The 27,082-nt window shown below is 43.1% G+C and overlaps 1 protein-coding gene across 1 annotated transcript in view; it reads right to left on the bottom strand.

Annotated features, from left to right (window-relative positions):
* Nucleotides 1-2,012: 2,012 nt before the first annotated feature.
* si:ch211-286b4.4 overlaps nt 2,013-27,082 on the bottom strand; it is a 34,823-nt gene continuing 9,753 nt past the window's right edge. The window contains exons 12-35 of the mRNA XM_046293483.1: nt 26,836-26,962; nt 26,502-26,701; nt 25,770-25,982; nt 23,112-23,257; nt 22,814-22,941; nt 19,658-19,805; nt 12,243-12,375; nt 11,911-12,072; nt 11,500-11,626; nt 10,798-11,009; nt 9,302-9,464; nt 8,736-8,824; nt 7,941-8,101; nt 7,504-7,633; nt 7,042-7,193; nt 5,749-5,815; nt 5,239-5,367; nt 3,746-4,081; nt 3,509-3,606; nt 3,295-3,410; nt 3,136-3,215; nt 2,965-2,999; nt 2,737-2,817; nt 2,013-2,588 (exon numbers count right to left, since the gene is read on the bottom strand). Of these exons, the coding sequence (XP_046149439.1) occupies nt 2,208-2,588; nt 2,737-2,817; nt 2,965-2,999; nt 3,136-3,215; nt 3,295-3,410; nt 3,509-3,606; nt 3,746-4,081; nt 5,239-5,367; nt 5,749-5,815; nt 7,042-7,193; nt 7,504-7,633; nt 7,941-8,101; nt 8,736-8,824; nt 9,302-9,464; nt 10,798-11,009; nt 11,500-11,626; nt 11,911-12,072; nt 12,243-12,375; nt 19,658-19,805; nt 22,814-22,941; nt 23,112-23,257; nt 25,770-25,982; nt 26,502-26,701; nt 26,836-26,962 (3,614 nt within the window). The 3' untranslated portion in view covers nt 2,013-2,207. The remainder of the gene's footprint in view (nt 2,589-2,736; nt 2,818-2,964; nt 3,000-3,135; nt 3,216-3,294; nt 3,411-3,508; nt 3,607-3,745; nt 4,082-5,238; nt 5,368-5,748; nt 5,816-7,041; nt 7,194-7,503; nt 7,634-7,940; nt 8,102-8,735; nt 8,825-9,301; nt 9,465-10,797; nt 11,010-11,499; nt 11,627-11,910; nt 12,073-12,242; nt 12,376-19,657; nt 19,806-22,813; nt 22,942-23,111; nt 23,258-25,769; nt 25,983-26,501; nt 26,702-26,835; nt 26,963-27,082) is intronic.

Raw genomic sequence — 27,082 nt, 5'->3', positions numbered from 1 at the left:
CTGACGCCTGTGCCCAGTGAGTACTGTGTAGGGTGAAAGTCAAGTAATCCAGTTCCTAATAAAGGTACACACAGCGCTAATCTTTGAGGGTGGTGGTAATGCACTCCAAGCAAATCACTGGTGGCCTATTTACAGTAAAGTAGACTGATTAGATATAGACACCCAACCGGTAAATGGATGCACCGGTAAGCTGACACTTAGGCTCAGCAGAAAGATGAGATTGTGAACCTGAATTGGGATGACCGAAAATGGAAAACTAGCGAGTGGTGTTCGGTAAGGAGAAAATGTTTTTTGAAACAGGAACAGTACTGTACTGTAGGAAATTGTCCAATAAGAAACACTGTCAAAAATGTTACAAATGTATAAAAATACAAATGTTTTGCCTCAAATGTTAAATTAACAACAACAAAAAAGATTTAGTCAAACATTTAAAAAAAACGTTCAAACGCTTTGTTCAAACGTTTAAAAAAATGTAACTATTGGCCTGTGTTTACTACTGCATGGCGTCCGGGACAACAGATTCCCAGGGATTTGGAGGGATTTCAAGATTACAACATGATTACAGCATGTGGACACTGATGGGAAATGTGAAATCTGTCCAGAAACTATAGAAACGTTTTAATGAATGAAACTCAGTGCTGAATTAATGAAAAGTAGACCATATATTTATCCCCAGTAGTGTAGTGCAGATGTTCAATACAAACATGCTTATGGGGGTTACACAATCCTATTTGAGGCTAGATTTTGAGGGGTCGGATCTATGTTATGGAGCATTTCTTTTTGGTGGCATTACTGATATACACTCATCAATTTCAATATTGATGTACCACAATTAGAACTGCAACAAATCTAACCTTTTTAATTGTATGTAACACAGCATCATCCCCCGCCCCCCAAATAAATCAAATAGCAACACTCACATTGAGTCTGTATCCATGGGATCCTGAAAACAATCTTCCATATCAAACGCGTTTCCTCCAAAATGTGTGCTGACCCAAACAAAACACTAATGACCAAAAGTATTTTGTGTTTGCATCATGCACTATGTATTGCAGCTATCCATTTGTTACCGACAGACAGTGATGGGACAGGAACAGTTGTGGGCTCCACTAGCAGCTGGCAAAAGGTGACATTATGTCAACCCGAGGACAAAAACATACACGGGGCTTTCCTTTCTATAAATAACAGTGTAGTCGTTGTTTATTAAGCAACTGGAGCAGAAATACTATTGAAACATTGCAAGTCCTTACACGAGAAAGACGTATGCTGGTTTACACGATTAGAGGACAAGGTGCTACCTACAACCATAAAGGCTACTTCAGGTTTACCCCTCCACATAGAACCCTTTGGCAACCCTTCTTCTAAGAGCACAGTGCCATTGCCAGCTGAGAGAGGTATGACAAGTAGTCAGATAGCGGGTGGTGTGAGATGTGATATTCAGTGAGACATTGTTTCTAATCTCCGCGATAGGGGCTGTCAAGCAATGGAACTTTCTATGGGGAATCACCACACTTTAAACCCGGGACTTGGCACCAAGTCGTGGGAACTGATACTGACAGCCTTTGACGATTGGTCCAGCTGACCTCCTCAGTCTGCTCACAGTCTAAATCCAACCCCCTGTAGGAATACTCCCTTTCTATTAGCAGAGTGCCCTGTGGATGAACTATCATGCAGCACTTATATTGTCTAGATTACTCAGCTCGGAACGGGTCCAGGGGTTGGAGAGATGATGATACATTTACCGCTGCTTGGAGAGAGAGGGAAATGAGCACAAATGGAAGAAAGAATATTGTGTCGTAAAATATTCATAAATACTCCCGAAAGGTTCTGGGTCACTTCGTACAAAGATGTTGGGTTGAAACAAAGAGAGGCAGGCACCAGAGCCGACTGGTCATCCAATGAAACGGTGATGTTTTGATTTGACAATGGTGGCTGAAGCCTGAAAGACATGGAGCGTGATGACCTGGAAAGTATTTCTACCTGGTGACATTGTGATAAAAGCGATGCACAAGCATAATTCATATCTTTAATAAATATCACTCCAACGAAAATGATCCGTTTGATTAAATCACATGTGATGAACCTATTATACGTCTGTTATTCACACCATACACTAAACTGTACACATAATCTACAAAATCATGAGACAGATCACACCAAAACCACACACTTCAGTAGTATCCCATTTTCACATGCTTCTAACTGGCTTATTCCCATACATCTAGTTCTCCGAAGCCTGTTTTACCCATGCTTGTCATCTGACTGCTTGGTCCCTGGATTTCTACTTCCTGATTGTACGGGCTCTGGTTATTTTCTAGTTTATGGTTCTTTGGTACCCTGCTGTCTAGGTCCTGCTGGTCTGGAGAATGATCGTGTTCCTCCTGACCGTCTGATCTATAGTTGTCTGGCTCTGGGTGTGGGTGATCTCGGGTCTGCTCCTCTTCCTCTGGACTGTGGCCGTCTAGCTGGCGCCGGCTCATCCCATTTAATATGATTTGCAGCTCGTCGAGCCTCTGGGATACATACCGTCTCTTCAGCTCTAACATCATTGTTCCATTACGACTCAGGGCCTTCTCGGTTGTTGCGCCCTGGAAGGGACGGAGGGAGAGATAGAGAGAGAGTCACCACAGCATTAGAATTTCAAATGTTCAATTCAATAAAGGCCTATGATGCAAACCAGAAACATTTGAAGGTTTGGTCAAAGCTCTGCCGTCTCTGCTTCAGCCACGTCTTCACCTGGGTTCTCTCCTGGAGTTGAACGCTGAGCTGCAGGAAAACCTCATTCAGATGGTCCATCTCCTTCTCCAAACAGTGAGCCTTCAACAGAGCAAAGGGTCAGACAACCATCAACTCAGTAATCCTCCTGCGGGGATTGTGAAGTAAGTTAAGCAATATGTACAGTACAATGGCTCAATGTGGAAATTCACTGTAGGAAAAGATGGTGGAACGGACAGCATAACTTACTTGGACGGGTGTTCTTAAACATTGTTGTGGAGGTCCTGAAAAATAGATTGAGGACAGTATACAATACGTGCCTAAATATATTTCTATATAGTTCAATACAGAACAACACATTCATACTGTTTTCATAGTACATGCATATGATATAGACCAAACATGATAAAAACAGGTTACCCTTTTCAGTGTCCTCTGCTGGAAACTGTTTAAGATCCCGCATGATTTGCTCCACATTGAAATACTTATATCGTTGGAGTCTAAAATAAAATGGTAAAAGGACTGTAAACATTTCGTAAATGTTTTCATGAAAGTCATTGTCAAAAGTGCAACACAAACCTGTCCGACAAGAGGTGCTCTGTGAACTGGCTATCAGTGGAGACACGGACATTGAGAAAGTCCTCTACTAACTTCCCAGGAGACTGGTCTGAGGTCAGTGAGGTGTCCCTCTTTGCCTGTAAAAGTAAGGCACAAGTCTGCTTGCTTGCACTCAACAGTGCAGTGTATTTACCTGTGAATCAATGGGTTCCAGAAACTTCCAATGGCTTCTTACCTTGTTTGCATCATATCTGAAAGAGGCGTTGAACAACTGAAGGCTCAAAGCAGAGATGGCATGATGGAGGACTTGCATGAAGCTATCAGGCTTGGAACCTAATACGGGACATTAAACGGACATGATAAACCTACTGTGGGAGAACATCAACAACAAAATAGTACAACAAAAATCCACAAGTAAAAATTCATACCGCTTAAAATGTGACCATACTTCACAACATTATTATCTATTTACCTGAAGCAATATAGGCCATAGACTGTAGGAGAGTGGCAATAAACTGTCCCACACTCTCAAGCTTTGCCTCACGGAGATACAGAATCTGGTTGGTTGTGTCAAAATGAAAGTCCCCACTGCAGTGTGACACCAGGCCCTCGTAAGCTGAGACAGGAACCGTTTTGGACAGAAGCAACAAGACAGGGGGGAAGATTTGGGTGTTGCAAAGCAGTTTCACAACATGACAGCCAAACAGGAAGATGGCAAAGTGCTGTGGGGAGAGGTTGTCCAGGGCAACGGGAACCAGGTGCACTGCTGGGTCCTCTGTGGTTTTGTCAGTCCTGGCTGGAATACAAACTGTAACGTCAGAGGACATCATTAGTGTACTGTACTAGTCAGCTAAGCAGATATACAGTACCAATTGACACTGCGGTTGAAACCATAAATCACAATTTTGACAATTTTGACTCATCAGACCAAAGGAAAGATTTCCACCTCTCTAATATCAATTGCTCGTGTTTTTTGGCCCAAGCAAGTCTCTTCTTATTATTGTTGTCCTTTAGTAGTGGCTTCTTTGTAGCAATTCAACGACAAAAGCATGATTCACACAGTCTCTTCTGAAAAGTTCATGTTGAGATGTGTCTGTTACTTGTATTTTGTGAAGCATTTATTTGGGCTGCAATTTCCGATGCTGGTAACTCTAATGAACTTATCCTTATCTTGTAGCAGAGGTAACTCTGGGTCTTCCTTTCCTGTGACGGACCTCATGAGAGTCAGTTTCATCATAGCGCTTGATGGCTTTTGCAACTGCACTTGAAGAAACTTTCAAAGTTCTTTAAGTTTTCCAGATTGACTGACCATCATGTCTTAAAGTGATGGACTGTCGTTTCTCTTTGCTTATTTGAGCTGTTCTTGCCATAATATGGACTTGGTCTTTTACCAAATAAGGCTATGTTCTGTATACCAACCCTACCTTGTCACAACACAACTGATTGGACCAAATTGGACCAAAGACATTCACAAATTAACTTTTAACAAGGCATACCTGTTAATTGAAATGCATTCCAGGTGACTACCTCATGAAGCTGGTTGAGAGAGTGTGCAAAGCTGTCATCAAGGCAAAAGGTGGCTACTATGAAGAATCTTGATTTGTTTAACACTTTTTTAGTTACTACATGATTCCATATGTGTTACTTCATTGTATGTTTTCACTGATATTCTACAATATAGAATATAGAAAAAAAATAAAGAAAAACTCTTGAATGAGTAGGTGTGTCCAAAACTTAGACTTGTACTGTATACTGTGAATAAAAGCAACATGCGGCATTAATTGATCTACAGTACAATTGACCATAGCCCATGATGGGCACTCTAGTCAATATTGCCTTGGACTCTAATCCGTCTCGAGTCCCAGTTGTTATCTCCAACATTTCAATCAACAGTTACAGAGGATTATCTCTTCTCTCGGGAGAAGAGAAACATGGAGCATTAGAGATGTTCAAGCTGTCCCTAACCTCTGTCTACACCTGATAGGTTCTGGAGGGACTCCTGTATCTCCTGCAGGGTCCTGGACAGAGGGGTCATGGCCACTAGTTTGGACAGGTCCTGCTCACTCAGACAGGGGGCTGTGCTCTGTAGGTGTACTAGTACAGAAGAGCAGAAGATAAGTTAATACACAACACTGCAAAGTCCTGTATGTGTGGGAGTAGTCGCACGTTCCACTTCATCACTGCAAGTTGACCGAGTTTAAAAAAATACTGTGTTGAAAAGCATTAAAGTAATTTAGGTTGAATAAACAAAACCACTGTTCCTAGATGTGACCCGACTACGGTGCCCGTGTCTCCTCACTTCATAACTTAACACTATCTACTGAATTTACAGTGGACTGAGGTAACATATTCTCGCAATATGCCTGGCTCTTCTAATCATTCATGTAAGAAGTTGTGTGGAAATATACTCACAGCTGGTGAATAAGACGACAGGTGTACATGAGGGGAACGATTTGAACCGTGTCTATATCCTACCTAGATCATGAGGTGGTGGTCCTGTCTCATGGCCTGATGTAGGTTTGGTCATGTTGGCTGAGGAAAACTAAAAACCGAAATAATATGATGAGTTATTAGTCGAAGAGTTAGAAATAATCTAGGTCTAGTATTCACAATATCCATATCCCATATTCCTTTAGATTGTCAAAGACAAAGCTACAGAGGACCACCACCATTCACCAGCATACCCGTATTTACATCCACAGGTATGCTGGTGAATGGTGGTGGTCCTCTGTAGCTCAGTTGGTAAAGCATGGCGCCTGCATTGACAGGATACGTGGTTCGATTCCCCGAACCACCCATACGCTAAAAATGCATCCACGCTTTGGATAAAAGTGTCTGCTAAATGCCATTTATCATTATTACATTACAATGGGGTGCTTGTCTGATACTAAGCCTTAGGAGCTACACTCAGTGGCCAGTTTATTAGGTACCCCCAATTAGTACTGGGTCGTACCCCCTTTCCCTCCAGAACACCCTGAATTCTTTGGGCATGTAAACATTGCTCAACTGGTGTCAAGGGACCTTACTTGTGCCAGGAAAACATTCCCCGCAACATTACACCACTGCCGTTGACACCAGGCAGGATGGGGCCATGGACTCATGCTACTTACGCCAAATCCTGACTCCGCCGTCAGCATGATGCAACAGGAACCGGGATTTGTCAGACCAGGCAATGTTTTTCCACTCCTCAATTGTCCAGTGTTGGTGATCGTGTGCCCACTGGAGACGCTTCTTCTTGTTTTTAGCTGACAGGAGTGGAACCCGGTGTGGTCTTCTGCTGCAATAACCCATCCGTGACAAGGACCCACGAGTTATGCGTTCCGAAATGTCGTTCTTCACACCACTGTTGTACCGTTATTTGCCTGTTTGTTGCCCGCCTAATAGCTTGCACGATTCCTGCCATTCTCCTTCGACCTCTCATCAACGAACTGTTTTAGCCCACAGGACTGACGCTGACTGAATGTTTTTTGTTTGTCGCACCATTCTCTGTAAACCCTAGACACTCATGGGTGAAAAACCCAGGAGACCGGCCGTTTCTGAGATACTGGGACCGGCGCACCTGGCACCGACGATCATACCACACTCAAAGTTGCTTAGGTCACTCGTGTTGACCATTCTAACGTTCAATCGAACAGTAACTGAATGTCTGAATGCCTGCCTACCTATTTTATATAGGAAGCCATGGCCACATGAACTGGGTGGTGTACCTAATAAACTGGCGACCAAGTGAATATATATATATAATCTTTGGATGTGATAGCCATTTACCTGTGTGTAGCCTGTGTGCAGTTCACACTCCCTGGTGTCTGTGTGGCAGTGTGCTGCGGTCATGTCATGCTGCTGCCAGCTCTCGCCACTAAGTCTGTACAGGACTGCCTCCAAAGCTCTGACTACAGCTCCCATCAGCACCACTGACGGATCTGATGACAGGTCAAAGGTTGGGATTCAGATAAACGCAGAAAAAAGACCTGTGCACTGCAGTTGCCTTGAGCCGACATCCACAAAGTTTACAGTAGAAAGTTATTTCTGCAAACGTCAAGGGAAATTTGCCTTTAAAGGCCTATCGCTGTGAGCTGGTCTCAAATCTGTGTTGGATCAAATACTGGTCATAGTATAGCAAAGCAATACGTTACATTATCTCTGAGACGTTATCTCTGTCGGCAGATGATTTCACAGTAGAGCAGTTAATAAATGTGTTATTGGCCACTGATTGACACCATTAAGCCTTACCTTTTGTCGATTGGATATGTCCATCCCCGTCTGCATCCGTGTTGGTGTATGATTCATTCTGCAAGGCATCGCGTTCCAATAGCTCTTTCAACAGACTCAACTTTTTGGGTTCCATGTTCTCCAGAACATCCTAGTACAACATAAAACCACTCGTCACGCCGTTCAAAGGACCGATATGTCTAATGTATGTTTATGTTCCGTCACTTCACAGATTCTCGGGGGACCTGGGTTGAAATACTACTTGAAATGATTTCAAACACTTCATCTGTGTTTAATTGACCATGGCTGTTGCAATGGAACCAATAGAGAAGTCCCAAAAGTGCTAACCTTGCCCAACCTGGCCCTTCAGGCAGGCTAGAGTGTTTGAAAGATTTCAAATAGTGGTTGAACGCAGGTCTGCTACGTTCCCCTGTCCTATTGTGCCATATTTTTCCTACCCTCAGGGCATCTGTTTGTTGACAGATATTCCGGTAGAACTCCTGGGTGTCCTTGCGGTGCCTGGCCAGCTGGGACGCCAAATGCAGGTTCTGATCCTCCAGCTTGTCGTAGAGAGTTTTCACGTTGAATTGCTCCAGATCAAACTTCCCAGTCATGTATCCTTGGGTAGCATTTGTGGAGAATCATAGTAACTAGAAATTCCAATGCGAGACTACTGAACATTTCATTGATCTAGAGGGAAATAGCCTCGCTAGTACATTATCGTGGTTTAGCACTGTTGTCATCCTTGAGTTGGATTTTGGGTGTAAAATGGATAAACGATCCAAAATGGAAATGGCAGAGCAAAATACTCCTGAAACCATCAGGAAAAGGGGGTTACCTAGTCAGTTGTACAACTCAAAAGTGTCTTCCGCATTTAACCCAACACCTCTGAATCAGAGAGGTGCGGGGGGGGGCTGCCTTAATCGACATCCACGCCTTTGGCACCCGGGGAACAGCGGGTTAATTGCCTTGCTCAGGGGCAGAACGACAGATTTCTACCTTGTCAGCTCAGGGATTTGATCCAGCAAACCAATGCTCTAACCACTAGGTTCTCTCCCACCCCTTTACCCATGGTATTTCAGTGACTGAGTACAATCAAAACCTTCAACTATTCATCTAGTGGGGGTAAATAACCTTGTACGTGACCGTATATGTACCATGGGTGGTTTTGAAATTGCGGTGCAGATGGGCATTAACCCATCATGACTATGAACCTATCATCATCAATGCAGTGAGTAATCTGAGTTAGTCACCTCCTCCATGGCAGACTGCAGGCTCCTCAGCCTCAGCCTCAGCCCCCTCTCCGACTCCCCTGCAGCCCAGCACCCCCTGGCCATTCAGGCTGAGACACAAACAAAAGAGAGAAGTCAATCATTGTAGATGTTTTTTCGGAAGGAGGTTTTCAGAGCAGAGTTTCACTTGCACAGCAAGGTGTCCCCGGTCGGATGGATGGAGTTGACCTGATTTGTAAAAACAACAGTCCTGTTGCATGACGCACCCAAAGACTTCTCAGCCATGCTCACCATCAGAATTGAATGGGTCATGCCACAGGACTGCTGATTTGTAAGGGACATGCTGCAGTGCAAATCAAATACACCTCTGAAAATACAATTCAGAGAACCTATTATCTGCCATGATTGAATTCTTACCAGAGAGCTGTTAGTAGAGCCATTCCCTGCTATCTACCAACTCTCAATCCTAACTGTGGTAAGATCAGATGTCAGATAAATGGCTGGCCCACTCCCTGAAAGCTATTAGCCAAGCTAATAAAAGCTAATAGAATAAACTAGTATTGATCGTTTGGTTGCGTCTGGCTGACCTTTCTCCACTGTAGACGTATTCCACTGGAGGGATGGGCTCTCCCAGGCTCCGCCACTTAGGCCTCAGTTTGCCCTGGCACACCAGCTTGGCCCGACTGGACTTTAGAACCAGAGCTATGGTGGTGAGCACCAGGATCAGCACAAGCAGGAGACTCAGGACAGCTACAGTGAGGAGATTCATGAGTCATTCCATCCACGTCAATTCAGCAAGCCATGACACCCACTATATCAGGTTGTTCTAAAGGTTTCTGTAGTTTAAAAAAAAGACAATATAAACATTCCTGCAACACTTTTTTGTTGAAATATAATTTGATCTCTGAGAAATTAAGCTATTTGATTGCACCCAAATTGGAACAATCTGAGATGGTCGGCAACGAAATTCTCTTTCTTGTGCATGTTTGAGGTAAAAAGATCCTAAATTCAAATTCAATTCAATTAACTGTATATTCCCGTGGAGGAACTGACATACACATGGCTACAATATGTAGTGTAAAGTGTGTCATGCCATATGACAGAGAATGGCAACCAGTTGTGCTCTATAGCAGTGTTTCCCAAACTTGGTCCACGTTTGGTTTTTTGACCCACCACTACACAGCTGATTCAAATAATTAACGATTGCTGATGAGTTGGTTATTTTAATCAGCTGTGTAGTTCTGGGGGGCAAAAACCAAAACGTGCACCCAAGAGGGGCCCCCGGGACCGAAATTGGGAAACCCTGCTCTATAGTACTTTTTTTGTTACTGTCGTTCAGGTTTACTGGTTTGAAGAGACAAGGCTCCAATTAACTTGTTCTTAAGTCTATTCAGACCCTTTCAACCATTGACCATCTATTTGATACCGTTGGTATCTTTCCACAGAATCAAAGCAGCCTGTACTCCCTCTCTTTTTCTCTGCTCAGCAGTACCTACACTAGCTCTCTCTTGCTGCATGACAAACTGCGTATGAACTGGTTATCAATGGCATGGAGAAGCGGAACACAGAATTTAAACACAGTGGGGAAAATAAATTGTTAACCAATCAATTCAAAGAAAAACAGGAGGGTGATAATGCACGTTAAAAATCAATTCCCACCAAGGAATCAGTCTATGATTCTCTACTATGGGGCTGTGCCTTGATTTCTCTTCTCTTTATGTGTTGCTATTGATTACATATCACTTCAGATGTGAACGGTCAGTGGCTGAATCCCAAATGGCACCCTATACCCTATTGAGTGCACTACTTTTGACCAGAGCCCTGTGGGCCCTGGTCAAAAGCAGTGCACTAACGGTGTTTTTCCATAGATGTCACTCCAGCCTTTTGGGTTTTAAGCACTAGTGATATTTTGAGAATTGTGTTTTCATCAAGCAGGGTGATTAAAAGAGATGTGAAAAGAGACGTGTCTACAACCTCTGAATAATCAAAACAGTTGCTTTGTGAGAAGATGTTTAACATATAGGAAATGCACCATAAATAGGGAAAAGAGTGCCATTTGAAATGCACACAGAGTGTACCTCACCTACGATGGCGCCCCAGTCAGGCAGCAGGTTGAGCCGGTGTTGTTTGATGACCCCGTGCTTGACCAGTTGGGCGGGGGTCATGGGCTGGAAAACGGCTGCAGTGGGGTCACACTCTGTCCCTCTCTCACTGACCACCACCACTAGACTCCACTCTGGAATGGCGTTGTCCAGGAACACATACTTCCCCGTCTCCGAGAACACGTGTGCAAATCTAATGGGAAAAGAGGAGACAAATCTCAAAAGCACGCCATTGAAGAAACCATTTTGGTTTCAGGTAGAACCCTCTGTGGAAAGGGTTCTACATTGAACCCAAAATTGTTCTACATGGAACCAAAGGGGTTCTACCTGGAACCAAAATGGGTTCTTCAAATGGCTCTCCTATGAGGACAGCCGAAGAACATTTCAAGGTTCTAGATAGCACTTTTTTTTCTAAGATTGTATATAGTGCACTATTTTTGCCCAGAGCCCATTCACATACTTCCCTGTCTCAGAGAACATGTGGGCATACATATGGTAAAAGAAGAGTCATTAAGAAAATCTGATTCCCTATGTATTCCCTATACAGTGCACTACTTTGGGCTATATAGGGAATAGGGTGCCATTTCGGGCACAGCCACAATCAGAGAACAAATGCTTTACATTGCTAATGTGAATCTAATATGACCTAACTGAAGACTAAAGGCCATAAGGTACCTTCATACCTGGTAGAGTTGAACTGAGTCTGCTTCATGAGTCGCTCTAGCCGCCGGAAGGCCCCAAAGTCCCAGCTCGGGTTGCTATTGAAGAGATGGTCTTTCTGATACACTGGGAAGTGGCTGAGGTGACGGTCTGGTTTGAAAATTAATTGTAATAAAATAGGAATGTCGCAAAACAGAATAGTTGAAGGGATAGTTCATTTTATGAAGTTTACCTCAAGATGATACAATCCGTTTCCACTAGCATTCTTACATGCTACAAAAATGCTAGCCAGGACTTCGCTAAACACCCAGCAAACAAACACAAAAACAGATTAGACTACTAAAGAAATAAGCAAGAACTTCAAACAAGTGAACTACCCCTTTAAGTTAGAGCCCAAGGGAATGTTTGAAATGCAGGTTGAAAGAATGACATACCATTGTAGTTGATGGTGAGCTGGAAGATGAGCATGTCATTGGAGGAGAGGCATGCTATGGGGTTGGGGATACGAGGGAGGACATCGGAGTGTAGAAGTTCTGCCTTGGATTCTAGATCCCTCCTCTTCCTTGATCGCATGCCAATAAATTCGATTGGCTCTGCTGCAGGCAAATAATGAACTATTGAAAATATACAGCTTTCCTTTAAGAAATGGCTTAGAGTACATTTTAACCGTAATTGGTAGCTGTATTTCCAATAGATAGGGGTACTTTGCGCCGATTTTCTTTCTAGATATAACAGAAACAGACTTTTTTCAATCAAACCCAATTACCTGTCAGGGTCATTTCAATAACATTTCGGTCCATCAGAATCCAACCAAATACACCTTCAGAATCAAATTGAACAAAGTGGATGTTTCCAATGTTCTTCACGTGGACATCTGGTCCCAAAACATCCATCATTTTCTACAGGAAAGAAAGGATACATATCATTAAGGATCTAATGATAATTGGAGTAAATGGATAATAATGAATGATTGTATTTGTCTGCTATATTACCGTGTAAATAATACATATAAATCCATACCAGCATTGTGGTCAATTCCATGTCAATGTAGTACGTAAACTGAAATTCAATTTCCCATTCCAATTTTCCCCAAATGCTCTCCTATGAGGAAACATTAGGAATTGGAAATTCAGTCTACTTCCTGAAGTGACTGAATTAAAAAGGAATTGACCCCAACTCTGATCCATACCATGTTTCTTCACCACAAGGCTATCCCATGGATACAACAGCTTTAAGAGTCAAGTCGTCAAACACAGGGTTGGGTAGGTTACTTTCTAATGTAATCCGTTACTAGTTACCTGTCCAAAATTGTAATCAGTAATGTAAATTTTGGGGATTACCCAAACTCAGTAACGTAATCTGATTACATTCAGTAACTTTAAGATGATTTACCCCTTAAGAGGCATTAGAAGATTACAAAAATGTATGTTACCAATTGAACAACATCTATTGCAGGATAAATCAATGTTAAAGTTTAGATTGCTGGCCATGTACAGTGGGGCAAAAAAGTATTTAGTCAGCCACCAATTGTGCAAGTTCTCCCACTTAAAAAGATGAGAGGCCTGTAATATTCATCATAGGTACACTTCAACTATGACAGACAAAATTAGGAAAACAAATCCAGAAAAATCACATTGTAGGATTTTTTATGAATTTATTTGTAAATTTTGGTGGAAAATAAGTATTTGGTCAATAACAAAAGTTTATCTCAATACTTTGTTATATACCCTTGTTGGCAATGACAGAGGTCAAACGTTTTCTGTAAGTCTTCACAGGGTTTTCACACACTGTTGCTGGTATTTTGGCCAATTCCTCCATGCAGATCTCCTCTAGAGCAGTGATGTTTTGGGGCTGTTGCTGGGCAACACAGACTTTCAACTCCCTCCAAAGATTTTCTATGGGGTTGAGATCTGGAGACTGGCTAGGCTACTCCAGGACCTTGAAATGCTTCTTACGAAGCCACTCCTTCGTTGCCCGGGCGGTGTGTTTGGGATCATTGTCATGCTGAAAGACCCAGCCACGTTTCATCTTCAATACTCTTGCTGATGGAAGGAGGTTTTCACTCAAAATCTTACGATACATGGCCCCATTCATTCTTTCCTTTACACGGATCAGTCGTCCTGGTCCCTTTGCAGAAAAACAGCCCCGAAGCATGATGTTTCCACCCCCATGCTTCATAGTAGATATGGTGTTCCTTGGATGCAACTCAGCATTCTTTGTCCTTTTATCAAAAAGTTATATTTTGGTTTCAATTGACCATATGACATTCTCCCAATCTTCTTCTGGATCATCCAAATGCTCTCGAGCAAACTTCAGATGGGCCTGGACATGTACTGGCTTAAGCAGGGGGACACGTCTGGTACTGCAGGATTTGAGTCCCTGGCGGCGTAGTGTGTTACTGATGGTAGGCTTTGTTACTTTGGTCCCAGCTCTCTGCAGGTCATTCACGATGTCCCCCCGTGTGGTTCTGAGATTTTTGCTCACCGTTCTTGTGATCATTTTGACCCCACGGGGTGAGATCTTGCGTGGAGCCCCAGATTGACGGAGATTATCACTGGTCTTGTATGTCTTCCATTTCCTAATAATTGCTCCCACAGTTGATTTCTTCAAACCAAGCTGCTTACCTATTGCAGATTCAGTCTTCCCAGCCTGGTGCAGGTCTACAATTTTGTTTTTGGTGTCCTTTGACAGCTCTTTGGTCTTGGCCAAAGTGGAGTTTGGAGTGTGACTGTTTGAGCCTGTGGACAGGTGTCTTTTTATACTGATAACAAGTTCAAACAGGTGCCATTAATACAGGTAACGAGTGGAGGACAGAGGAGCCTCTAAAATAAGAAGTTACAGGTCTGTGAGAGCCAGAAATATTGCTTGTTTGTAGGTGACCAAATACTTATTTTCCACCATAATTTGCAAATAAATTAATTAAAATTCCTACAATGTGATTTTCTGGATTTTTTCTCTCATTTTGTCAGTCATAGTTGAAGTGTACCTATGATGAAAATTACAAGCCTCTCTCATCTTCTTAAGTGGGAGAACTTGCACAATTGGTGGCTGACTAAATACTTTTTTGCCCCACTGTAAGGATGTTACATTTTACTTTATGGGTTGGTTACGTAGGCTTCTTCTAACCCATCGCTTTCTACTACATATAATAATACGATTAAATTACATCTTTACATTTAAAAAAATGTATTCTATCAGAATTACAGTCATTCCAATAAATGTTATACCCCTTGATCTTCAAGAATAGTACTTGGAAATGTAGAAGTATAGATTAGCCAAATTGTTTTACCTGAGTGTAACCCCAAAACGAAGGACTTGTTCGCCAGCCCTACTCTGTTGTTTATGATGTTGTTGTCATGGAGGACTGATTGGGCTCATTGATTAGAGTTGAAAAATGATTGCTTTGAGCTTTGAGCACTACTGAAAAGTGCTATTTACATGTGAAAAATGAATGCCATATGCTGCATTTGCTATAGGCCGACTGTTTACCTTTTTGTTGGTGACACTTTGATCTCTTGATCATATGCAACTGTTGAAATGGCAAATCCACAGATGAAATAATAACAAAAAAACAGTTGTCCCAACTCCGTTTTGGTAAAAAGCTGAGAGATGGGCCTGGAGAAATGTAACCACTCTCAGATTAATAGACAGAGTTATGGATGCAAGGATATCCATGATATCAAAACTATTGTTTTAACCACATTATGAGGCTATACAATGTTTGTTTACATTTACAATGTTGACAAACATTGGAGTAAAACACGGTTATATGTTGGGTTCTCATGGACTGTGATAGTTGAACTAAGTTCATGAGGCATTTATAAGTTATATTCTTCAAGAATCAATGGATATATATATACAGTACCAGTCAAAAGTTTGGACACACCTACTCATTCAAGGGTTTTTCTATATTTTTTACTATTTTCTACATTGTACTGTATAATAATAGTGAAGACATTAAAACTATGAAATAACACATACGGAATCATGTAGTAACCAAAAAAGTGTTAAACAAATCAAAATATACTTTAGATTTTAGATTCTTCAAAGTAGCCACACTTTGCCTTGATGACAGCTGCAGCTTTGCAAACTCTTGGCATTCTCTCTACCAGCTTCATGAGGTAGTCACCTGAAATGCATTTCAATTAACAGGTATGCCTTGTTAAAAGTTAATTTGTGGAATTTCTTTCCTCCTTAATGCGTTTCAGAAAATCAATTTTGTTGTGACAAGGTAGGGGTGGTATAAAGAAGATAGCCCTATTTGGTAAAAGACCATGCACATATTATGGCAAGAACAGCTCAAATAAGCAAAGAGAAACAAAAGTCCATCATGACTTTAAGAAATAAAGGTCAGTCAATCTGAAAAATGTCAAAAACTTTGAAGTGCAGTCGCAAAAACCACCAAGCGCTATGATGAAACTAACTCTCATGAGGACGGCCACAGGAAAGGAAGACCCAGAGTTACCTCTGCTGCAGAGGAGAAGTCTATTAGCGTTACCAGCTTCAGAAATTGCAGCCCTAATAAATGCTTCACAAAGTTAAAGTAACAGACACATCTCAACATTAACTGTTCAGAGGACACTGTGTGAATCAGGTCTTCATGGTTGAATTGCTGCAAAGAAACCACTACTAAAGGACAACAATAAGAAGAGACTTGCTTGGGCCAAGAAACACGAGCAATGGACATCAGACCGGTGGAATCTGTCCTTTGGTCTGATGAGTACAAATTTGAGATTATTGGTTCTAACCGGCCGTGTCTTTGTGAGACGCAGAGTAGGTGAAGGGATGATCTCTGCATGTGTGGTTCCCACCAAGAAGCATGGAGGAGGTGTGATGGTGTGGGGGTGCTTTGCTGGTGACACTGTCGTGGATTTAAAAAAAAATTCAAGGCACACTTCACCAGCATGGCTACAACAGCATTCTGCAGCGATACGCCATCCCATATGGTTTGTGCTTAGTGGGACTATCATTTGTTTTTCACCAGGAAAATGACCCAACACACCTTCAGGCTGTGTAAGGGCTATTTGACCAAGAAAGAGAGTGATGGAGTGCTGCATCAGATGACCTGGCCTCCACAATCACCCGACCTCAACCCAATTGAGATGGTTTGGGATGAATTGGACCGCAGAGTGAAGGAAAGCAGCCAACAAGTGCTTGGCATAGACTGTTGGAAAAGACTGTTGGAAAGACTGCTGGAAAAGCATTCCTCATTAAGCTGGTTGAGAGAATGTCAAGAGTGTGCAAAGCTGTCTTCAAGGCAAAGGGTGGCTACTTTGAAAAATTTGTATAACTCTTTTTTGGTTACTACATGATTCCATATGTGTTATTTCATAGTTTTGTTTCTACAATGTAGACAATAGTAAAAATCAAGAAAAACCCTTGAATGAGTAGGTGTGTCCAAACTTTTGATGGCAGGGTAGCCTAGTGGTTAGAGCGTTGGACTATTAACTGGAAGGTTGCAAGTTCAAATCCCCGAGCTGACAAGATACAAATCTGTTGTTCTGCCCCTGAACAGGCAGTTAACCCACTGTTCCTAGGCCGTCATTGAAAATAAGAATTTGTTCTTAGCTGATTTTCCTAGTTAAATAAAGGTAAAAAATATATATATCTACACATGTATATACACTGCTCAATAAAATAAAGGGAACACTTAAACAACACAATGTAACTCCAAGTCAATCACACTTCTGTGAAATCAAACTGTCCACTTAGGATGCAACACTAATTGACAATACATTTCACATGCTGTTGTGCAAATGGAATAGACAACAGGTGGAAATTATAGGCATTTAGCAAGACATTCCCAATAAAGGAGTGGTTCTGCAGGTGGGCAGTCTACAACCCACACAAGTGGCTCAGGTAGTGCAGCTCATCTAGGATGGCACATCAATGCGAGCTGTGGCAAGAAGGTTTGCTGTGTCTGTCAGCGTAGTGTCCAGAGCATGGAGGCGTTACCAGGGGACAGGCCAGTACATCAGGAAACGTGGAGGAGGCCGTAGGAGGGCAACAACCCAGCAGCAGGACCGCTACCCTCTGCCTTTGTGCAAGGAGGAGCACTGCCAGAGCCCTGCAAAATGACCTCCAGCAGGCCACAAATGTGCATGTGTTTGCTCAAACGGTCAGAAACAGACTCCATGAGGGTGGTATGAGGGTCCGACGTCCACAGGTGGGGGTTGTGCTTACAGCCCAACACCGTGCAGGACGTTTGACATTTGCCAGAGAACACCAAGATTGGCAAATTCGCCACTGGCGCCCTGTGCCCTTCACAGATGAAAGCAGGTTCACACTGAGCACATGTGACAGACGTGACAGTCTGGAGACGCCGTGGAGAACGTTCTGCTACCTGCAACATCCTCCAGTATGACCGTTTTGGCGGTGGGTCAGTCATGGTGTGGGGTGGCATTTCTTTGGGGGGGCCGCACAGCCCTCCATGTGCTCGCCAGAGGTAGCCTGACTGCCATTAGGTACCGAGATGAGATCCTCAGACCCCTTGTGAGACCATATGCTGGTGTGGTTGGCCCTGGGTTCCTCCTACTGCAAGACAATGCTCGACCTCATGTGGCTGGAGTGTGTCAGCAGTTCCTGCAAGAGGAAGGCATTGATGCTATGGACTGGCCCACCCGTTCCCCAGACCTGAATCCAATTGAGCACATCTGGGACATCATGTGTCACTCCATCAACCAACGTGCCGTTGCACCACAGACTGTCCAGGAGTTGGCCGATGCTTTAATCCAGGTCTGGGAGGAGATCCCTCAGGAGACCATCCGCCACCTCATCAGGAGCATGCCCAGGCGTTATAGGGAGGTCATACAGGCACGTGGAGGCCACACACACTACTGAGCCTCATTTTGACTTGTTTTAAGGACATCAAAGTTGGATCAGCCTGTAGTGTGGTTTTCCACTTTGATTTTGAGTGTGACTTCAAATCCAGACCTCCATGGGTTGATAAATTTGATTTACATTGATTATTTTTGTGTGATTATGTTGTCAGCACATTCAACTATGTAAAGAAAAAAGTATGTAATAAGAATATTTCATTCATTCAGATCTAGGATGTGTTATTTTAGTGTTCCTTTTATTTTTTTGAGCAGTGTATATATAATTCAGTCCAACAATGGATGTAACTACAGATTGCCCCTTTAAGTCTATCAAAAGCGTGCGAGTTTGAGCATGTATCCATTAGGCCTATGGATTTATATTTTTATCGGCATGAATTAGATTGAGCAATTAAAGCCCCACTTTTATTCCATAGGCCGGGATCCGCACTACACAGCTATTGTGAGAGCCCATTTTTCAGTGGCTGTCGATTGGTTTAAAAAACAACGATTGATAGGCAGCTTAAACTTCTTGAAATCAACCAATATTGGGTACAAATACACATTTAGATTTGTGAACAGCCATCCACAACAACCACAGTCCGTAAGGAGCAAACAGCTAATTGAGAGAGCAGCAGTGTGATTCACATCAATGCGCTATGTAGCTATCAATAGTAAGTGATATCCGTATCGCCGTAGACTACACCACTGCTTTCATCCTTACCACCAAGTGTTTATTTTAGTTGGATAATCTTTGGATGCCGACAGCAGTCGCACCATTGGAAGACATAGCTTGGACTGTAGCCTACAAAAGCCTATTCCTGCCCCTTTCCTGTGATCCATCAAGCACATTTGGTGTGTCATCATTGTGGTCTCTGACAAACTTAAACTCGCGCCTTTTTTCAGTGCTGATTTGAATGTCATTGAGAAAACAGAGAAGTGTCAAAAGGAATCCTCGAAGTAATCATGTCGTTTTTCTAAAGTATCTGTAATCTGATTACAATATGTTTGTTGATGTAAAGGATTACAGTTACTGATTTTTTGTCATCCCTTACATGTAACAGATTACATGTAATCCGTTACTCCCCAACCCTGATCACACTGCAGCTATCTCTGTGTCCATACTGTATGTGCTGAAGCTAACTCTAGTTTTCAAACATTGCCATGTTTCATACAAGTCATGCCATCACAACGACAACAGAGTTGGCTATAGCACATACGATATGGTTTTGAGGCTACTGAAGCAATCTTGGGCACAGTCATGTGATGGAGGTCAGGTCCCCAGAGTGTGTGACCTCTCAGAAAGATCCAAAATGGATAGGGCCATAAGGCTGTACAGTAAGCATGCGGTGGTGGCGGTGCTCACTCTGCTCCACACTCGGCTTTCATCTGGCTCTTTGATCCCCAGCAGCAGCTGTCCATCTGGGGAGAGCCTGGCAGAGATGTGGGGCAGTCTGGACAGACACGAGGTGTTGCACAGCTCCTCTGCTGATACGTAGCGCTCACAGTGGCAGCTGATGAGGAGAGAGAGACTTTAAGCTGATGAGTTGGAAGTAGGAGGGATTTACAGTATATGGGCTACTATACATAATGGAATAGATTCATATAAAATAGATCTGCTTATAAAAAACATGACTGAACAGACACTTTTGTCTAAAGCGACTTACAGTAAGTACCGTTCTAAAGTTTGGGGTCACTTAGTAATGTCCTAGTTTTTGAAAGAAAAACACATTTTTGGTCCATTAAAATAACATCAAATTGATCAGAAATACAGTGTAGACATTGCTAATGATGTAAATGACTATTGTAGCTGGCAACGGCTGATTTTTAATGGAATATCTACATAGGCGTACAGAGGCCCATTACCAGCAACCATCACTCCTGTGTTCCAATGGCACGTTGTGTTAGCTAATCCAAGTTAATAATTTTAAAAGGCTAATTAGTCATTAGAAAACCCTTTTGCAATTATGTTAGCATAGCCGAAAACTGTTGTCCTGATTAAAGAAGCAATAAAACTGGTCTTCTTTAGACTATTTGAGTATCTGGAGCATCAGCATTTGTGGGTTTGATTACAGGCTCAAAATGGCCAGAAACAAAGAACTTTCTTCTGAAACTCGTCAGTCTATTTTTGTTCTGAGAAATGAAGGCTATTCCATGTGAGAAATTGCCAAGAAACAGAAGATCTCGTACAACGCTGTGTACTACTACCGTCACAGAACAGTGCAAGCTGGCTGAATAGAAATAACCAGAATAGAAAGGGGAGAAGGAGGCCCCGGTGCACAACTGAGCAACTGAGCAAGAGGACAAGTACATTAGAGTGTCTAGTTTGAGAAACAGATGCCTCACAAGTCCTCAACTGGCAGCTTCATTAAATAGTACCTGCAAAACACACGTCTCAACGTCAACAGTGAAGAGGCGACTCCGGGATGCTGGCGTTTTAGGCAGAGTTCCTCTGTCCAGTGTCTGTGTTCTTTTGCCCATCTTAATCTTTCATTTTTATTGGCCAGTCTGGGATATAGCTTTTTCTTTGCAACTCTGCCTAGAAGGCCAGCATCCCAGAAGTCGCCTCTTCACTGTTGACGTTGAGACTGGTGTTTTGCAGTTGCCTCTGTATGCCTATGCACAGTCGTGGCCAAAAGTTTTGAGAATGACACAGTTATTAAGTGTGGTGCCTCAGTTTGTATGATGGCAATTTCCAGAATGTTATGAGGAGTGATCAGATGAATTTCAATTAATTGCAAAGTCCCTCTTTGCCATGCAAATGACCTGAATCCCCAAAAAAACATTTCCACTGCATTTCAGCCCTGCCACAAAAAGACCAGATGACATCATGTCTGTGATTCTCTCGTTAACACGAGTGTGAGTGTTAACGAGGACAAGGCTGGAGATCACTCTGTCATGCTGATTGAGTTCGAATAACAGACTGGAAGCTTCAAAAGGAGGGTGGTGCTAGGAATCATTGTTCTTCCTCTGTCAACCATGGTTACCTTCTTCGCGCAAAAAGGTCTTCACAGGCAAGGATATTGCTGCCAGTAAGATTGCACCTAAATCAACCATTTATCGGATCATCAAGAACTTCAAGGAGAGTGGTTCAATTGATGTGAAGAAGGCTTCAGGGCGCCCAAGAAAGTCCAGCAAGCGCCAGGACCGTCTCCTAAAGTTGATTCAGCTGCGGGATCGGGGCACCACTAGTACAGAGCTTGCTTAGGAATGGCAGCAGGCAGGTGTGAGTGCATCTGCACACACAGTGAGGCGAAGACTTTTGGAGGATGACCTGGTGTCAATAAGGGCAGCAAAGAAGCCACTTCTCTTATCCGTAAAAAAGCTTGTCCGGAGCAGACAAGGTGGGCGCTACCATGAGTCGTGTGTCATGCCAACAGTAAAGCATCCTGAGACCATTTATGTGTGGGGTTGCTTCTCAGTTAAGGGAGTGGGATCACTCACAGTTTTGCCTAAGAACACAGCCATGAATAAAGAATAGTACCAACACATCCTTTGAGAGCAACTTCTCCCAACCATCCAGGAACAGTTTGGTGACGAACAATGCCTTTTCCAGCATGATGGAGCACCTTGCCATAAGGCAAAACTGATAACTAAGTGGCTCGGGGAACAAAACATTGATATTTTGGTTCCATGGCCAGGAAACTCCCCAGACCTTAATCCCTTTGGGAACTTGTGGTCAATTCCAACTATTGATTATGCAAGAATGGGCTGCCATCAGCCAGGATGTGGCCCAGAAGTTAATTGATAGCATGCCAGGGCGGATTGCAGAGGTCTTGAAAAAGAAGGGTCAACACTGCAAATATTGATACTTTGCATCAACTTCATGTAATTGTCAATAAAAGCCTTTGACACTTATGAAATGCTTGTAATTATACTTCAGTTTTCAAGTATCTAAAGACACTGAAGCAGCAAACTTTGTGGAAATTAATATTTGTGTCATTCTCAAAACTTTTGGCCACGACTGTCGATATTCCATTAAAATATCAGCCGTTTCCAGCTTCAATAGTCATTTACAACATTAACAATGTCTACACTGTATTTCTGATCAATTTTATGTTATTTTAATGGACAAAAAATGTGATTTTCTTTCAAAAACAAGGACATTTCTAAGTGACCCCAAACTTCTGAACAGTAGTGTACATAGTATTTGTGATCCTTGCGGTGACTGAACCAACCACCTTGTGTTGCGAGCGCCACACTCGTACCAACTGAGCCACACAGGACGGTTGATAAAAGGACACTGGACAACTGTAACATTAAACAATATTACAGTTAATTCAATAGACCAGAGATAGTTTTGAATAAGCAAACAGTAAAATACAAATATTGGACATGGTACAAATTGGACATGTGGTCTTCTGCAGCTCAGTTGGTAGAGCTTGGTGCTTGCAATGCCAGAATGGTGGGTTCAATTCCCAGGACCACCCATGTATGCCTGCATGACTGTAAGCTACTTTGGATAAATGTGTCTACTCAACGGCACATAATACATTGACTGTTGTGTTGACAGAGTACTCACATGCCCATCTCCACATCCAGACTCCCTCCCTGAGGTCCACAGGTGACGTTACAGGAGTGGTGAGAGGGTGAGACACACTCTCTGGATGCAGCCAGGCGCACCTGTCCTGCACTGCAGCGCTTGTTCACCTACAGCACAGAGAGGGTTCCTACTCTTATTGCCTCCATTAGTGCAGCAGGATAAAAACATGGACTCATAAGGAACCGTTTTAAAACATGACAAGTGTCATGTGTGGTTACATCTGTATCCGAGCAGCCAAACAGAGATGCATCCGACTACGCTGATTGCTGAATCTAACCTCAGGCTGGCAGTCCAGTTCACTGTCAGAGCTGGAGATCTTGAAATCCAGATTGTTGTAGAAAATAAAGCCGGTTCGACACAGACAGGAGCCGTCTGAGTGCTGGAAAGCACGGTTCTTCCCAAGGCAGGTGCAGGAAGAGGCCCCTGTGGTATATTTAAGTCAAGATGTGATACTTAGGCTGCATTTATACAGGCAGCCAAAGTCTCACACAATGCAGATAGCCCGGTTAGCCAATATGCGGGAGCACTGGTTGGTCGGCCCAATTGAGGTAGTATGTACATGAATGTATAGTAAAGTGACTATGCATATATGATAAACAGAGAGCAGTAGCAGCGTAAAAAGAGGGGTTGGGGAGGAGGGTTGGGAGGGGCACACAATGCAAATAGTCCGGGTAGCCATTTGACTACCTGTTCAGGAGTCTTATGGCTTGGTGGTAAAAACTGTTGAGAAGCCTTTTTGTCCTAGACTTGGCACTCCTGTACCGCTTGCCATGCGGCAGTAGAGAGAACAGTCTATGACTGGGGTGGCTGGGGTCTTTGACAATTTTTAGGGCCTTCCTCTGACACCGCCTGATGTAGAGGTCCTGGATGGCAGGCAGCTTAGCCCCAGTGATGTACTGGGCCGTACGCACTACCCTCTGTAGTGCCTTGCGGTCAGAGGCTGAGCAATTGCCATACCAGGCAGTGATGCAACCAGTCATGCTCTCGATGTTGCAGCTGTAGAACCTTTTGAGGATCTCAGGACCCATGCCAAATCTTTTTAGTTTCCTGAGGGGGAAAAGGCTTTGTCGTGCCCTCTTCACGACTCTCTTGGTGTGTAAATGGAAGGAGTTTGGAACCACCAAGACTCTTCTTAGAGCTGGCTACCTGGTCAAACTGAGCAATTGGGGTAGAAGGGCCTGAGTCAGGGGAGGTGACCAAGAACCCGATGGTCACTCTGACAGACCTCCAGAGTTCCTCTGTGGAGATGAGAGAACCATCCAAAAGGTCAACCATCTATGCAGCACTCCACCAATCAGGCCTTTGTGATAGAGTGGTGAGACGGAAGCTACTCCTCAGTAAAGGACACATGACAGCCCACTTGGAGTTTGCCAAAAGGCACCTAAAGGACTCTCAGACCATGAGAAACAAATTTCTCTGATCTGATGATACTGAGATTGAACTCTTTGGCCTGAATGCCAAGCGCCAAGTCTGGAGGAAACCTGGCACCATCCCTACGGTGAAGTATGGTGGTGGCAGCATCATGTTGTGGGGATGTTTTTCAGCGGAAGGGAATGAAAGACTAGTCAGGACCGAGGGAAAGGTGAACGGAGCAAAGATCATTGATGAAAACCTGCTCCAGAGCGCTCAGGACCTCAGACTGGGGCGAAGGTTCACCTTCCAACAGGACAACAACCCTAAGCAAACGTCCAAGCCAATGCAAGAGTGGCTTCGGGACAAGTCTCTGAATGTCCTTTAGTGGCCCAGCTAGAACCCGGACTAGAACCCAATCAAACATCTCTGGAGAGAACCTGAAAATGGCTGTGCGGCGACATTCCCCATCCAACCTGACAGAGCTTGAGAGGATCTGCAGAGAAGAATGGGAGGAAGTCCCTAAATACAGGTGGGCCAAGCTTGTAGTGTCATACCCAAGAAAATGTAATGCTGTAATCGCTGCCAAAGGTGCTTCACCAAAGTACTGAGTAAAGGGTCTGAATACTTATGTAAATGTGATATTTCCAATTTCTTTTTTTTATAAATATAAATTTGAAAAACATTTTTTTGGTTACTACATGATTCAAGATGTGTTATTTAATATTATTCTACATTGTAGAAAATAGTACAAATAAAAATAAAACTTGAATGAGTAGGTGTGTCCAAACTTTTGACTGGCACTGTATATACAGTAAGAAACCATTTATTATGTCTTCAAACTACACAAATCCTCAGTTTCAGGCAAACGTTATATGCTTTTGCCAAAGGGTATGGGGAGGTGTGTATCTTTGCGATTCACAATATAATATTTTATATATATATATATATGGAACTTTAGTTGTTTACATCATTCTGTATGTAAAAATATGCTCACACTTCAGAATAGGGAAAACATTTTGAGGTACTTTGCCCTTATTAGTCCCACATTGAGACAGCTTACTAAGAATCGGTTTCCTGTTTAACTCGCTCTTTATTAAGTATAAATATATTTATTTTATTACAGCTAAAAATTAAGTTATTACGGATTGGCCAGTATTACATGACTTGTAATGTTTGAGTAACAAATCACTTAATTAAGGCATAATATATTGCTAATAAGACCTAATAAGGCCTTATAAGCTACTTATATACATACCTATAAACTACAAATTAGTGGTTCACATGCGTACCTTAAAATAAAGTGGTACCATTATTATTATTATTATTATTATAATAATGAGAACCTGTTCTCAACTAGCTTACCTGGTTAAATAATAAAGGTTAAACACAAAAATGATTATTATAAAACATCAAGGTAATGTGACACGATAGTCCAAAACACATGGCCCTCATTATGTTACCTGAAAATGCGCTCGTACACACAAACACAAACACACAAAGGGTCAGGAGTTGTTCCTGGTCGGGTCATGTGATCAGGAAAAACACCCGGGCCTTATGGTGTAGTACACCTGTTTGATCGGACCTTGGGGTGCAGTAGAGGAACTTCCACAGGGGAAACAGGCTCTCTGGGCAGCCAGATGGTTGAAGGTATCAGTTGGACATGGGTAACAGTCCTCCACATGTTCAGCGTTGGAGAGATTACCAAAAGAACCAGGGGGGCAAGGGACAGGACTGGATGAGCCCAGCGGACACACGTAGCCCAGGGGACAGGGGTTGCTGTGGTAGTGCTCTGTCCCTGATGGACAGAAAATAAAATCAGCTTTACGGTTAAGGAAACATTTGAAATCAAGAAAGATGAAAAGTGTGTTGGATGGAATGATGGATAAATGGATGAAGAAAGAAAAATAGATAGATAGACTAAATTTTGGAAAAAGGAAGGCTTGAAGAATGGATGGGTGTGTGGATGGGAAGGAAGACGACGGTATGATGGATGGAGGATGGTTCCTTGGATTCATTTAAGTAGGCAAGAAGGTATTAGTCTCGTATGAACCACCCTCTTCTCACAAGCAAGCTTACATTCTGTTTCCCTACATGGTAGCTGGGGATGGTTCGTACGAGACTAAGAAGGTATAGGTAGATAGATAAAACTTTGAAAGATGTGTGGATCAGTGGAAACTGGAAGGATGAACGAATGAAGGTTGGAAGAATGAACGAATGGATAAAAGACGGTTGGAAAGACGGATAGATTGTGGAAAGGATAGCTAAATCTTGCTGAAGCAATCACACCAAACCAAAAGAAGCACAAACAGGTCACCTGGAGGGCAGTGGTACCCGGGTGGGCAGGTGAGGCACTGAGGTTGGGGGGACAGCCGAGGTCGGTAGGTCCCTGCCTCACACAGCCCACAGCTGCTGTCCTGGGAGGCTCTGGGGCCACTGGTGTTGAGGGGCACGGAGCCCCCCTCACAGGACAGCATGGCAGAGCTGTTGGCAGGACAGTAGTAGGGAAACGCGCAACTGTGGAAGGACCAATGATCAGATTTTCAATGTTATCTTCAAAGTAAATCGTGGCATAAATGTTAAGGACCATAATGAATGTGCCTAGGAACTGGAGTAAGCATTACATCAGGTTTTGAGTTAGGCCTACTCACACTTGGTTTGGTGTGTTGTAGGTGTAAGATCCCTCTGGACAGAGGTAGCCTTCAGGACAGATGTCAGGCTCTGCAGTCTGGGGCCCACAGTAAGAGCCAGCCTTGCACAGCCTCTCTGAGACCGCACCTAACCAACATACATGCATGCACACACGCGCACACACACAACTACTAGATCAGGAAAAACTCTGAGCCCTCATACTTACTAGGGCCTGGGGTTTCCCTTTGTACGGATGTTTGGTCAGCA

This window comes from Oncorhynchus gorbuscha, linkage group LG13 (assembly GCF_021184085.1).
Source record: "Oncorhynchus gorbuscha isolate QuinsamMale2020 ecotype Even-year linkage group LG13, OgorEven_v1.0, whole genome shotgun sequence".
NCBI lineage: Eukaryota > Metazoa > Chordata > Actinopteri > Salmoniformes > Salmonidae > Oncorhynchus > Oncorhynchus gorbuscha.
This window is presented reverse-complemented; position numbering and strand designations above follow the sequence as displayed.